The sequence below is a fragment of the Phalacrocorax carbo genome, chromosome 8 (assembly GCF_963921805.1).
Source record: "Phalacrocorax carbo chromosome 8, bPhaCar2.1, whole genome shotgun sequence".
Taxonomy (NCBI): Eukaryota; Metazoa; Chordata; class Aves; order Suliformes; family Phalacrocoracidae; genus Phalacrocorax; species Phalacrocorax carbo.
The window spans coordinates 11,440,089-11,454,719 of record NC_087520.1 but is presented as its reverse complement, the minus strand read 5'-3'; the positions used below and the strand labels follow the sequence as shown (position 1 = coordinate 11,454,719).

At 40.4% G+C, this 14,631-nt stretch overlaps 1 protein-coding gene across 2 annotated transcripts in view; it reads left to right on the top strand.

Annotated features, from left to right (window-relative positions):
- NSG2 (neuronal vesicle trafficking associated 2) overlaps positions 1-14,631 on the top strand; it is a 38,114-nt gene that overhangs the window by 10,887 nt on the left and 12,596 nt on the right. For both annotated transcript variants that reach the window (XM_064458698.1, XM_064458697.1), the window contains exon 3: positions 3,782-3,901. In XM_064458698.1, coding sequence (XP_064314768.1) covers positions 3,782-3,901 — 120 coding nt within the window. The remainder of the gene's footprint in view (positions 1-3,781; positions 3,902-14,631) is intronic.

The window sequence follows — 14,631 nt, the reverse complement described above, 5'->3', positions numbered from 1 at the left end:
GTTTCAATCAAGAATAACTCTACTGAAGTCAGCAAAGCTGCAAAATGGACAAGAAGAGGGAACAGGGATCATTCCGTTTGATGTGGTTTGTAATAAACGCCAGTAGCTCTCCCAGGAAACCTGTCGCGGTGTGAGATGAATGTACCTTGTTTGCATTGAAACAGTGGGATCCTGGGCTCTGATGGAACTGCCCTGGGGCAGCCGGTGATAAATGAACACTGATCATTGTGCTGACTGTGGAGTCAGTGGGGTTTTTATTACTGTACATCTAACAGCAATTTGGTTAGAATTTTTGGAAGACTTTACTGCCCAGAATTTTTTCTTGGTGACAAAAAGGAAAGAAAAGGTGAAAAAGGAGTGATGGCAGGGAATGGGGAAAGCAAATCTTCCTTTGCACCCAACCCAAATCAGAAAACTGGAAAATTAAAACAGAACAACCAACCAAAATAGCAAAAAACAATGCTGCTAAAATATAGAAAAGAATTTTTATAAGATTAATTACTCCTTTTCTAAATTTGCACTTAGATTAATACTTGGTGCTTTAGAAAAAGTTCTTTTAGGTTTTGACCAGCTCTAATTTAGACTTGTTTCAGAGGCACTCACAACTGACACATGCACGGAGGCCGTCGAGTGTAGCCAATGCTCTGCTAAAAGCTGTGTGTCGGGGAGGGTGTATGTGTGTGTGTTTGTGCATTATCACCTGACAGTGTTCGCTCCTGCCTCTGGATACTGCTGAGGTAGCCCTGACTGGGGTGGTGTCGCTAGTGCAGGAGGCTCAAGGAGTGTGATGAACACAACTCAATTTCCAGAAGCCTTTGCATGGGTTTCCTGGTGGCAGCTTGTTGGTTGGAGAGGGGCTTCACATTGCTGCAAAAGTGGGATCTGTGCTTAGGCTTATTTATTTAGAGTGTAGGTGACTGAACAAGAGGTAGCTCTTTTCTTCTAAATGTGCACCACCCCGTGCCCTCAGCAAAATTGCATTTTTATTGTTACTGCCACAATACTGAATGCTACCCCCACACTACAGGTTGTCAGTTTTCTCTTTGTCCTTTGTAATTTTATTTCTGTGCTCTTCTTTAAAGAGGAGACCTTACTGACTGCCCTGTCTTTCTTCTGCTGAGTAAGTCCACCAGGTGTCTGACAAAGATTCTTCTGGAGAGCAGATATTTAGCTTTTGCAATGCCAAAAGGCATTTAGCAAAGGTACTTCTTACCTCTTCTACTAAAGCTTTTTGATACCTCTGCAAATTTCTCTGCAAAACACTGACCAGCAGGATGACTATGGCTCTGTGCACGGACACATTTCACTGCTGGCACAGCCAGCAAATTGGGTTTCAAGTACCTTCTGATCCGGCTGGGGACTGAGCTTACTTACTTATTCACAGACGTGATAGACATTGCTACTGGACTTGAATCTGATGCCTTGTGAAGGGCTGTGTGGGTTTATTTTCAGTCTCATGCTGTATCCCTGTAGACAACATAATTCAAACTTTCCTATAGAATAATGGTGGAATATAATGACAGTTAAAAATACCTGTAAGAAAACTGGCATTAATGACAAAGAGTGGAAGAAAATGTAAATTATATGTAAAAACAAGTAAGGTTTTTAATTTTTTTCTTATATTCTGCTTCTTTGTCCTTCATTATGACCTAGCATTAGAGTTTGTGGAAAAGCCCTCATAAATATGTAAAGATTTTGTCTGAAACAAAGATTTACATCAAGCAGGAAGCATGAATATGGGAGAATTGGATATTGTGGCTGTCAGGCTTGAAAACAGAATGAATGCAATTGCTGAACATTGGTTGGCAGGTGTTGATGGCTGACATTCTGTAATTTACTGGACTGGGTTTACAAAAGGCCAGCGAGGAGACTGGAAAGGTAGGGGGCCAGCTGCATGGAGTCCCGAGCGCACTTACCTCCTTATGGGTGAAAAAGTGAACTTACTGCTTTGTTCTTAACTCAGAGCTAACCTGGGCCAGTTTGTCTTGGCTGGAGAGGAGCTTTGCTTTTTTTGGTCCACAGTGTGCTGGACTGCATTTCAGAGCATAGTGGGGTTTTATTCAATAGTAGGTTCAGAGTAGGTTCAGCGATCATCCCAAACCTGCTGAATCAAGCTTGTCCCCATGTGTCATTTCCTATCATCTATGTTGTGTCATCAGAAATCCCGAGTTCCAAAATGCTAATATAAATGTTATTTGGGTGGCTTTTTGTCCCTTCTTCTTCCCAAGTCTTAATGTTGCAGATGCTACTGTAATAAATATTATTGAGAGGGATTCACTGAAGGATGTAAATATTCATCAGTCTTTAATGATTTGCATTTGAATCCAGAAAATTGGCTTATGACTCCACACTGATTTTCTCTTACTCTGATTTTCACATGGCATTAAGTGCAGGAGGATTAAATACCTGGGATTTTTTCTGGTCCAAACCAGACTTTGCTATCTTCATTTGGAAATAAGTTCTTCATTAGCTGGCAACTCAACCTTGTGCAGCACTTAATCTATTTCAATCCTTCAAGATTGTTTTTTTCCTAACACAGATCTTTAGGATGACTCTTTTCACTCTCATATGAACCAGTCACCACTCCTGGAGTACTTAATTTTCACATTGGCAAGGCTGACAGCTGCATAGTCCTGCAATTCAGAACGGGCGGCCAAAAAGTGGAAGTGTTGGCCCTGGGTTTGAGAGCTGCAATGTTCTTTCTATCCTTTTGTGTTTAACCTGTCCGAACGTTACAACCCAACCAAACCATTGTACGCTTTGTGGACCTTGTCCCTGGGCTGGGAATCCTGTGCAGAAGCGCAGTGGTAGTGTGGGCTGACCACCGCAGCCCCCCTCTCTAGGGTTGAGCTCCAGCGCTTGGCCAGTGCCATTTTTGTCTTCTCTTGCATGTTCTAGCTAGAGTAGATAGTGTCCCTATGCAGGCATGCTCTCATGATGTTATTTAGCTGCATAGGCTCATGGATGGGTAGTCTTTTGAGATTCTCGTGTATAAAGCGATGGATACGCTTATTCCTCTGAAGGGCTGTTAGTTTCAGAGTACAGCCCTGATGCTTGTCCCCTCTGGGAGCAGCTGGCATTAGGTGTTACCTTTTCTGTGTTTGCAGTGAGTGCATTTTACCCAAAATATTTAGGGCCATTCTAGTTTACATATAAATTCAATGTAGTTTGGCAATGCAATTTTGGTAATTTGACCGTACCCTTTTAAAAGCCACTTACGGCTTCTCCATTGGCATAAGACACCTCATTTTTATAAGATTAGTAGGACCTGGATTAGTCAGCAAATGACACTGAGGTCTTCTGGGAAAAACCCGAGGTGATAGTATGAGGTTAATATTGATAATCTGGAGTCTGAATAAATGAGACACCAAATGGCCTAAATTTAAATTGGCTTCAGTGGAACTTGTTAGGATGGGGCTTTTAATAAGTGGGTCTCTTCTTTAGGTTGGGCAGTTATTCTGCATGTTCTGCCTGTTGAATACAATATAAAAATTATGCGCCTAGTCTTATACAAAAGTGGGTATCAAACATTTTGCTGTTAGCTATTTTAAGACTCAGTGTGATAAGCTCACTGTCCTAGGTCTGTGTATCTGCCTGACTATTTATCTGTCTGTCTTAGTTCCTGAGGGTATGATGAATTTGTGTTAATTTATGGTTCTAAGATACTTGTGTAGGTCCAGAGGATGGTTCATATAGAAAAGCTTAGATAACAACAATAACAAAAAAAACCAAAACCCATTGTGCTGTGTGCAGAAACCTTAAAAGTGTTGATATTTTCCAGGTAATTGTGAAAACAAGAACAGAGTATCAGCCTGACCAGAAGAACAAAGGAAAACTCAGAGTGCCCAAAATTGCTGAATTCACAGTCAGTTTCACTGATGGTGTAACAGAAAGACTAAAGGTAAGAAATGGTTATTTTGCTGACTTCTGATGCAAATGCCATTCATTTTAAAATAACTGAATCAAAGTGACAGTAAAGACATAACAAATTTAACACTCCACTCATTGCTAGGGTCAAAGAGAGGTTTATCTGCATTAGTGTAAAGCCTTTTTTTTTTATGACAGGCATGAAAATACCTTCATAACTGGATGTAAAGTAGGAAATATTTTCCTTTTCCTAGGAAAAGTTATTAAAATATTTTCTAGCCCAAACTGAAAGTAAACCAAGTTTAAGCCTTTTTTTTCTTCTCAAACATTTGTGTTTAAAAAGAACAAAAAGGTCACAGTAAAGATTGATTGAAACAGTTTGTTTTGCCTTTTAAAAATCCTTTTGTCTTGTAGTCAAACAACCCTTTTAATATTTAAAATATTTTATTATTATATAATGATACTATTACAGATTAAAAACCATTATAAACTGCATAAAAAAAGATATATTAGACAAGTATCCAAGCATATCCTGTCCCGTAAGCAGTTTTGGTTCACAGGAATTGGAATTTTCTGATGAAAAATGTTTCCCTGAGAAATTTTCAACAGGCTCTACTCAAACATGGAAAGAAACTCATGAATTATTGAGTGCCTTCAGTTCCTGTTGACTGCAGCATATTAGAATGGCTCAGTTCCTCCTAAAATTAGACTCCAATTGTGTAGCTGCTAGTATTTTCGCCCTTTTCATTGAGAAGATATGGTGCTTTTCCTAAACCACAGAGCATAGGAGTGATAAAAATGTGAAATCTGATTTCACATTTTCAAAGTCAGAGGAAATATCAATGATTTGAGTGGAAAACAGAGAGTAGGCAGTGTTTAGCTGTAGTCCTGCTCCTTGAAAAGCTAGGATTGGGCTTACAAATTTTTGTGAAAGGGTATCATCCTTGATAATGTACAGGAATTGACTCAAGGAACTGAATAGGCTTTCATTTGGCCCTGTTGTTCTTAGTTTTGCAAGAAATCAAAAAGTTAATTATAATTATTTTCTAGTAATTTAGAAGAAAACTGTCACTTTTAAAATTGTAATGTGATCCAGGAAAAAATTGTTATAATTCATCCCTGATAAAGTTCAAGATAAGGCTTGTTCAACTTACTGAAAGGAGAAATGTTTAGCTACTCTCTTCCGAAGCACTACAGAATGGCACGGTTTCTGTTTTTTTCCAGAAAATCACTAACATGTATTTCACAAGGACAATGCTGTTGCTTTTATCCAGGATATTTAAAGCCATAATTTATTCAAGAGGTCTGTAAATAAATGTTTACAGCTTCTTGGGTTTTTTTTCCAGTGGACGTCACATGTTTTGATCTAAATTACTTACCAGGGGCTTACATGCTGTTAATTTTGACAGAGTTCTTCACCGATCTTACTGCGTGCGTAGTACCTATTTACCACCAGTAGTGAGACCCTGTCAGTACTACTAGGAAAGTAAACAGTGAATTAGCCACAGTTAAATCCTCAGTCTTGGAAACCGCAGCAGACATTTTCCAGTGTGAACAATGTACAAATCAGAACCAGACACAGTGAGCCTGAGGAACAACAGTAAATTCAGAGTCTCCTGGAAGTGATGTGTTGGCTTGTGACCCTCAATGAGTGGCATTAATGTTGGTATTTTAAGTAACAGTGTTTTACTGGGTATTTAAAACTTAATCCTGCAGCCTTGAGCAGTGTTAAGGTCAGCGTAAGACCAAGTTTTAATCCTATGAAAAGATCTGGCCCTGTTATTTTAAAAAGCAATCAAGAACATCTCATTTTTACACACTGCGCGTGCTGGAGACCCTAAGTTGGACATATAGCTCATCCACTGCTATGGGTAAATCTCATTTCATCTACTGTAGAGTATCTTATCTTTCCCATTCTTTAAACCTCCAACTTGCTGTTGCACTCAAATGTCTCCTTTTAATGTATTTTTAACTCTCCCCTTCCAATTTCTGGTGCAGTTTTCTCATTGCTCTCAGTCGTCCGTGCACGAGGACTGCACAGCAGCAGGCGTGGGGGAGCCAGAGGCTCCAGCTAGTGCACAGCACTGACAGAGGTTGAAGCTGCCTTCCCCTTTGGTGCACGGTGGGGATGGCTGTGGGAGCTATGCCTCCTCCTATGCAGCCTGGCAGCATGACAGTTTCATTTTTAAGCTATTTCCTTTCCCTAAAGTCCATATGATTTCCATTCTCTGCTCTTCAATGTCAACTTATTAATCACTCAGCCTCTCGTCTAATACTGGATAAGACTATAAGCCTCTCCTTGCCTGCTTTTCATAAGGCTTCCATGTATTCTATTAAGTTTGTAGTATTATTTCCTGACAAAAATGAGCTGAGATAATAGGTAATATTTCATTACTTTTGTACTTTTTTTTATTGCACCACATTTTTGTACCAGTGCATATTTTTAGTGAAGTTATTAAAAATACTGCCCTCTGGTTATAAGCAGGCCTATTATTTGGTACTGATGAAATCATTTTACATTTGTTTTTTGTAAGAGGAAATCTTAGTAAACACTTAACTTTTACTATCTCAGTTTGGCTACACTTTTAAAAGCTTAAAAAAAAAAAAAGGTAATATAAATAAGATAATATTTTCTTTTGCCGGCTGGTTGCTTTGTATAGCCTTCCAGTATGTGGTGTGTTGGAAATATCATCCACAACTTCTTGCTAACACACTGCTTAAAATTAAAGTATTCATCTATACTTGAGCCAGGCTGTTGGTAGCTGTACGCTGTCAGAAGGAAGTAAATAATCCCATTGATTTCTGCAAGAGAAATGATGGAGGGAAAGACCAATAGTCCATCCAAGTGTAGATGGCCCATTCGTTTAGTGCACTCCAAATATGTGAGAGCTGTATCGGAAATGCCTGTACAACTACTGTGAGTCCCCAGCAATGCTTGATTTCAAGGGTTTTTGTAGGGAGCCATTTTGCTACTACAGCTCTACTAATCTGTGTATGAGGAGCAATGTGTCTCAGCACGTGGTACCTGTGTGTTGGGGAAAGAGACAGAACAGTACGAGGATGGGAAGGAATAGCCAAGAGGTCCTCTCCTATCTGCTATGCTACTGCACTACTTTGTCATCCTGGAGAATACAAAGTGACGTCTTGTATTTTATTTTACCCAAATGGTAGAATTATCATCAAGTCAAACAGAAATATGGCAAAGTTAATATATTTAATGATTGTGTCTTGAAAAATGCTGCTGGACTCCGTATTTACGACTGTGCTCCCACCCACTAATAACCTCTCTTGTGGGGTTTTTAACATTTCTGTTTCAGTCTATGAAGTGCTTTTCTTTCCACTCTACTTCTGGTCCCATGGTATGGGAATGTTCTCAGGGAAGAGGAAACTTTTCCTAAGTCTGTGGGGTTTTTTTGAGTCATGTAGCTGCATTATAGAGAAGAGCAGGATCTCTGGGGGAAATTTTGGGACCATATCAACATGGCAGTCAAATCCACAGATGCCCTTTATTCTGCCTTTTGAGTATCTTTTATTGAAGAGGCTAATGAATTATTAGGCAACTTTCTCGCATGAGCAAGCCAAAGCCAGAATTTAAGCTTATGCAAGCATGTTTTTCATCCATCCAGAATAGCACAGATCTGAGCTCTTTAATTATCGTAAAGAAGAGACTGTCCCTAGGCAACGGTTCTTATTTCACACTACCTCTTCCAGGAATTTTAGATAGCTTCTGCAACTTGTCACATCTCCTAATAGATGAGATTATGATTCTCTATAGCTCAGCACACAGTGTCCTGGAAGTTTGACCAATTAGGCTTATTCTTCAGCTGGATGAGTCACCCCATACATACTTCATAACAAATGTTTAAATAGTTATGTGTAGATGGGTTACAACAAAATGATGTTAAAATAGCGTTATGGTTGAGCCATCCGTACATAAAAGAAATTTCTTTTATCATTTTACTCCTCCACAGAGAAGCAATGACAACATTTTTTTCTAAGCTGACTGACAGTGATTTATAGGCCTTGCCTCCTCTAGACTGTTTACGCCTTTGGAGTGTGTACCTCTAGGAAGTTTCTGAACTGCAAAGATCCTATTTTGCAGTAATGATCCAAGGTTTCTCGGTCTGGAGGGGAATGGTGTCTAGTGTTTGCCTTCCATTTTGCATGCTTTGAAGGTAACTTATGTTACCATGCTTTGCCATCCAGTGATGAACTGAGGTACATTAGAAAAGGTCTGCAAATATGATGACTCTCTCTGTCACGTTCCTCTTTGGGACAACAGAACTAACACTTTGCATTTGAGGCAGGGCTTACTGCTTCTTTTTGCCAGTGATATCCTATTTTACAGCTTTTAAGAACAATGTCTCATATGCAGTTATCATCATTCCTGTGAGTTTCTGCCCTTATTTCTGTCTATTAGTACTGAAATGAGATCAAATGCTCTTTTGCTTTTCAAGAAGATTAGCCACTGAATGATGCCTTGTCACTTCGGGAGGGTAGGGTTTCCAGTGACTCCTTTTGTTTTCCAACCAGTCCAGATAACACAGAAATCAATCAGAAGCATTTACATGGTGGAGAGTGGGTATCTACCCACTTTATTGACTGTCACTTAGCTGAAGTTTGTGTTCAAGACACCAGCACCCTGCTTAAGAAGCAACAAGCTGGAGAATAGTAGTTGCTCATAGATTTTGTGCTTGATCCAGTCAGGACCAGTGAGTGTACGTAGACCTGTGCTAGCCCTGAATTTGCCCAGATTTTTCTGTCTCCAAATAGCACCAAAAAAGCTACTGAAGTGGTCTCTCAGTGTAGGCTTGCCACAGGGAGCGTGGGGTTGAAACTGCGTGTCAGCTGCTGATTTTGTGCAAATTGCTGTCTTTATTACACAAGTAAGTTCACTTGCAATGAGTTTCACCTCTGTTATCACTAAATGCCATAGAGCTATTCATTACTGCCTTTTCAGGGAGACAATGATTTAATGACTATTAGCTGGGTGATAGTTACCCACCATAGTTATCCAACTTCTCATGTCTTCCAGAGTTCTGTTCTTTTCGTGGGTCATTTTCTTAAGAAAGTTGAAGTTATTGGTCTTTCTGAGTTGGAATAATTAAACTATGTACTTGTCTTTAACAGAACAAGTTGGGAGTGAGTGTATAGGGGAGAAATTGAGATGTTTAAGATGTTTTTTTATGAGCAATTTATCTAACTGGAAAAATCATCTGCAAGTATTGACCATTACTTCACTGAAGAAGGCTGGGAACTTCACTTTTTGCTACAAGGTGGAAAGACCCATTTTCAGAGTCACTGGCTGTATAATCTGTTCCTGTTGAGTATGCAATGACAATATATTTCTTATCATTAGATCAACCCTCTTCTCCCTCCACCCTGAAACTGCTCTGAAACATGCAGATCCAGTAAACGGTGAATGTAATTATTCACCATACTTTTCATCAGGTTCTTAAAATAGAGTGGAATCCATTCAAATGTTTCTGTAATTGAAATGCTCATACTGAAACAATTATTTTTCTCTGACCTAATGTGAAAGACTTGGAACAAAATCAGTTTGTCTCCAGCCGCACCCTACAAAACAGACATTGATGCAATAATTGTTCATTTATCAAAAACAAGCCAGTATCTGAAGCGCTTGGCTCCTAATTAAGAAAGACTTTTCTGGGCAAGGGCCAGGGCTTGGCTTCCTGTTGGTAACAGCTTTGCTGGAATGGAAGATGTTCCCCCTGCTTGCACTGCTAGAATCTGACCCATCGAATCCCCAGGGTATTCAGCTAGATCTTGTAGTGAAAGGATCCTCATGTGACAGGCTTTGCAATTCAGAGGAAAGGAAAGTCAGGAGCTTGTATGCTTGTGGAGGAAGGTGGAGAGCAGATCTTGATCACTTTCTTTCTGTAGGTAAGATCCACTGAGATGGGAGCACAAGTTGTCTTGTCCAGTGTGGTGCAGAGAATTGCTGTGTGCTTCTGGACTGCCAAATGACTGCACCGTGAGCGTAGCTGTGAGAAACACCTCATTTCCCTGAATGCATGCATTTATTTACCTGCCCACCCTGCCCTTGTTTTTAAAGGGCACATCACCACTGCAGCTGTGTAGGTGGCAACTCTCCCTTGCTCTGCGGCACAAACACCCAGCCCCAAATGTGGCATTCCTCTCTTTCTGCTAACCCCGTTCTCCCTTCCCAAACTCCCCTTCCACGCCACGGTTCCTGCAAACCTCTCCATAGGAAGTTCTGCTTTCACTTGTAGGCTATTGCTTTATGCTGATAGTTCTTCCTCTAACCTGCAAAGGAATGAATCCCAGAAAAATGGCATGGGGCTTTTCATTGTGCCCATTCAATAGCTAAATAAATTTAAAGATTCCTCTAATTATTAAGTTGCCACAGGGCAGGAGTAACTCGTAGAGAAACGAGTCCTCTGAGTGTGAGCAGGACATTTTTCCTTACTGCTTTTTAATACTAACAATAACAGTGTTACCATGGCAACTGCCACATCACATTGGTTATCTGGAAGATGCAGAGTGGCTGCTGAAAGATCCCATTACACTGACTAATGTGAGTGGTGCTCGAGGGAGGGAACACGCTCTAATACACAGAGATTTTTCTCACTTTGGTGATAATTGCTAATGTGGCTGAGATGTTGTTTCCAGGCTGCACAGCATTCAGATGGGCGGTGTGATCCAGGAGAACAAGGGACAAAGCGGAGGTAAATCAGAAAGGTGGCAGGCCCAGGCGAGCAGTGGCAATAGCGTCCATGCATCTTGTTGCACTGGCACCAGCACTGGGGATGGTATGGTGTTTTCCTGTTGTCTTGCATTCAAAGAGGGACTTGGAAAGGTGTCTGTATGAAGGGGTTGATTTCAGTCTCTAGGGACTGATTTGGAGGCTTATTCGCTCCCTTTGGGAGTTCTCAGCTATCATCAGTTAATCTCCTTTCCCAGTGGGCTCAGATGCAGTGGGCATGTTCTTTTTGCTGGGGTGTCAGACAGCCCTCACGTCTCTTAAGTCTTCTCCAGACAGTGATGGAGTGACTTGTCTCTGGATCCACACTTTGCTTTGTCTTTGGAGGTTGAATATTTTCCACTGCAATGCAGAGGGTCACAGTTTTGCCTTTCTCACAAATCTGCTGCCCAGCCCTGCCTGACCTTGTGTCTACTTACATCTGATGCAAACTAGCACCTGTATGGATTCAGACTCTTGTGTATGAAAGGAAATGAGAAATATTGCTCATCATCTTTCTGCCTGAGCTCAGAAATCATTCTTCCCTTCCTCTGGCTGTAATGGAAGAGAAGAGGATAGGTCACGTCTGCCCTAGTTGGTCTCACAGCTTGCATCGAGATAGATTGATGGAGCCATTTGTGGTCATCAGTGACAATTCAGAGCTGTGAGGATGAAACAAATGTGGATTTGTGGCTCTGCTGCCAGAAACCAGAAATTTCTGATTGCATTCTCAGGTATGGTACTATAAACCCTGAATGCTTTCCCCTGTCTGGGTAGAAGTCTGTGGTTTTTGTAACAGCTCCCAGGTAATACCTGGCTTTCTGGTACAGGCTAGGTCCCAAGAAGGTAAAGCCAGGAAGATGTTCCATGTCTAAAACACACGCAAGAGAAGTATATTTTGATTTAGCTAGAATGCTTTGTATGACTGGCTTAGGGGCCACCTAAAAAGCAACGAAAAAGAAGAAAGGTATGGCTTTTATATGAAATGAATCATTCCTTAAAGTGTATTCTTGTTTTATATTCTTTTTTACAGAAACATACACATATACTCTTTTGCAAAGTCAGAAAAAAGACCTCAAATATATTTTATTTTTGCCATCTGTGAGCACTGACAGAGTAATCAGTTGAAGAGATTTGTTCAGGGTTATTTTTTTTCCTTTAATTGATTTTTGGAGAGAAGAAGGAAGTTAATTGCTATGCAGAAAATGTCTAAAAATGGAAGTCACAGAGAATATTCACATGACTAAGGGTTTGTGTGATAGACCTGCTGAATGTAAAGTCTCCAGACCATGATATATTAGAGGAAGAAAGGAGTAACAGAGCAGAAACCTCAGCTGACCCTTTGCTTTGGAACAAAATGCTCGAGAAAGATTTTTCATAAGTGACTGCATGGAGGTACCCATTCTGCTAATTACAAAATGTAATTGCAGTTTCCATTTAGTCTGAATGATTTCTTACGCTGCATCTTTGTCTTCAACAACACAATGCCACGTTTCATTCTGGTACCTCTGCCACCCCACAGTAAACCCTATTTGTTGGATAATTTTCTTGTGAGCACTTGAGGTGGAATGATATATGCTTAATGCTAGTTTGGCTAATGTAGCAAAAGGGACTGAATGGGATGGAGGAGGAGTTCTTAGCTGACTGAAGCCAAGACAGAGTTTATTTACTGTCATGAAGTGCATTTTGAGTCTTGTAGCCAAACCACAGAATGCTAAAAAAAAAAAAAGAAAAAAAAAAAAAAAGAAAAAAAACCCAAAGGAAGTGGAATGTTTCACTCAGACATTTTTTTTCCCATGTAATGTTTCATTCTCTCTATTTATAAAGCAGCACAGGCTGCTGATTGAATGTTAAACAGACCTGAGCTCCCTCTTGTTAGTACTTGCAGATGTATTAATCCTGTTGGGCCAGATCCACAGCTAATGGAACTGGCCTCATGCCTTTGAAGGCATCATAATCAGCTCGATTATTCATTTTTGTTGTTTGTTTTTAAAAGGGTAGCTTTTGTAAGTAATTTGCAGCAATAAAGCTTTACATTTCTAATTTAAAATGGAAGGGCTTTTAATTCTTAAGTTACCCAGGAGATACTTTGCTCTCCAAGTCCTCACTTTGTCATTGTAGGAAGCACCCACATAATAAGAATAAGTTTTTTAAGAGAAATGGGTGTACTGGACCACGAATGCTGCCATATTATTAGCTTTATTTCCTGACCCATGATGGTAGACATAGATGTGGAAATGCATGTGAATATGTTGACCTTCTTGAAGGAACAAACTTCCAATTTATTTTTTTTTTAAACCACAAGAGTGCACTGAACAAAGGTGTTTTAATTTGTGCATGCTTGACCTTCGGTTTCATTTTATCTGTGAAGTCCGTGGGACTGGGGAGTGGTAGGGGGAAGTTATCTTGTGCCCTGGCATATAAAGAGCTTAAATTGTTCTGTGCATTTTTAAATCCAGTCTTCTGTTGTTGGTGGCTGATGAGGAAAATGGTAGTGTCACATGTAAAATCAAAATATAAGAAAATAATGGGAGAGGCAAATCCACAAGAAAATATGTCCCGAGGAATACTATTTTGTGCCTTAGTTCGGTACTCAAGCACTTGAGAGTGAAAGGTTTGCTTTGAAAATTGCCCTGCCTGTGGAAGAAGGTAATTTCATAAAGCAAACAGACCTCAGCTTTTCGCTAGAACCTGCCTGATCCTTGGCCATGGGATGGTGTTGGTGCTTGGGTGGTTTTGCACACATAGGCCCAGAGAAGGCCAGGCTTTTGGAGACTTAGATGCTTGCAGCTTTGGGTGGATCTTGCTGGAGTGTCTGTGAGTATCAGTGGGGAGCAAGCCATGGACCTGGACCTGTGTGTGTGTCAGGTGTCAAAGAAAGCCAGCAGCAGAGCAGGGAACACAACCTGTATTTCCCAGGTCGGTTGCCATGTGCTAATCCCTGAACGTGTTTGTACTCAGGCTCCTAATGCTTTCCCTCCAGTGTGAGGGAAGCAGGGAGAGGGGATTATTTGGCGTGTATGAGACCCTTCAGAGGTTGAGTCTTGGCAGGCAAAGGGTAGGCAAGGAAACATTTTATTGATGGCTTGATTTATCTTGTATTCCTGTTAATGCATTTAAAAAGGGCCCTTGAAGAGCTGAGGCATCATGTCCCACATGAAGTGACCAGAGGAAATGTCACAGCCAAGGCTTTGCACAATGCCATTGGAAACTGCAGATGTCACTGATGAAGAGTTAGCTGTGGAGCCGATGTATCTGTCTACCACAATCCCACTAGCTGAAAAACCATCTCAAATTAGTGACCTGGAAGCAAGCCTCTTCCAGCATTGCTCAGCTCATGAAACGGTATGTCAGGCGTTAGTAGACCACAGGTTTGGGAAGAAAAGCACCTTTATAGCAGTGTTCTTAGTGATCCCACTTGTTTACTTTTGGGTTTTTGCTTCTTTTCTTTTGAAAGTAGCAGAGTCACAGAAATAAGGAGGGAAGGCTTATGGTAGTTAAAAAAGGAAGAAAATATTCTTGTAGGAGAAGGGGAAAAAGACCTTTAAACACCTGTATGTATTTATTTGGTGTTCCTAGAAGCAATATTATAGCATCTCAATATACCGGCCTATTCTGATGAAGAATTTTTTTTTAATGGCATTAAATGGCAGAAAAGAAAAAGCAAACCAAACAGAGCTTTTTATTTACCTCAGTGAAATTTCACTAATATTCAGTGGTGGAAGCATCCTTATTGAAAATGACATTGTAGAACTTCCATAAGGAATGGGGACTTGGAAACCGAGCCATGAATTTTCCTTTCAAGGGGTTTGACTTGGCACAGAAAGACGTCATGCAGATCGCAGCTGGCACCAGACACAGTTAAAAAGATCTGAGGCTATTAGTGCCTAAACAGCCACTAGAAATTATATTACATGATGGAGACTGGCTAATATAATTGAGCCAGCTAGTTATTGTGTGCATAATTTAATTATTTGACAAATTGCTTAGAAACACGGTGTTCTTGTTCCACACTCGTGCTACACTCACAGTATTACAAG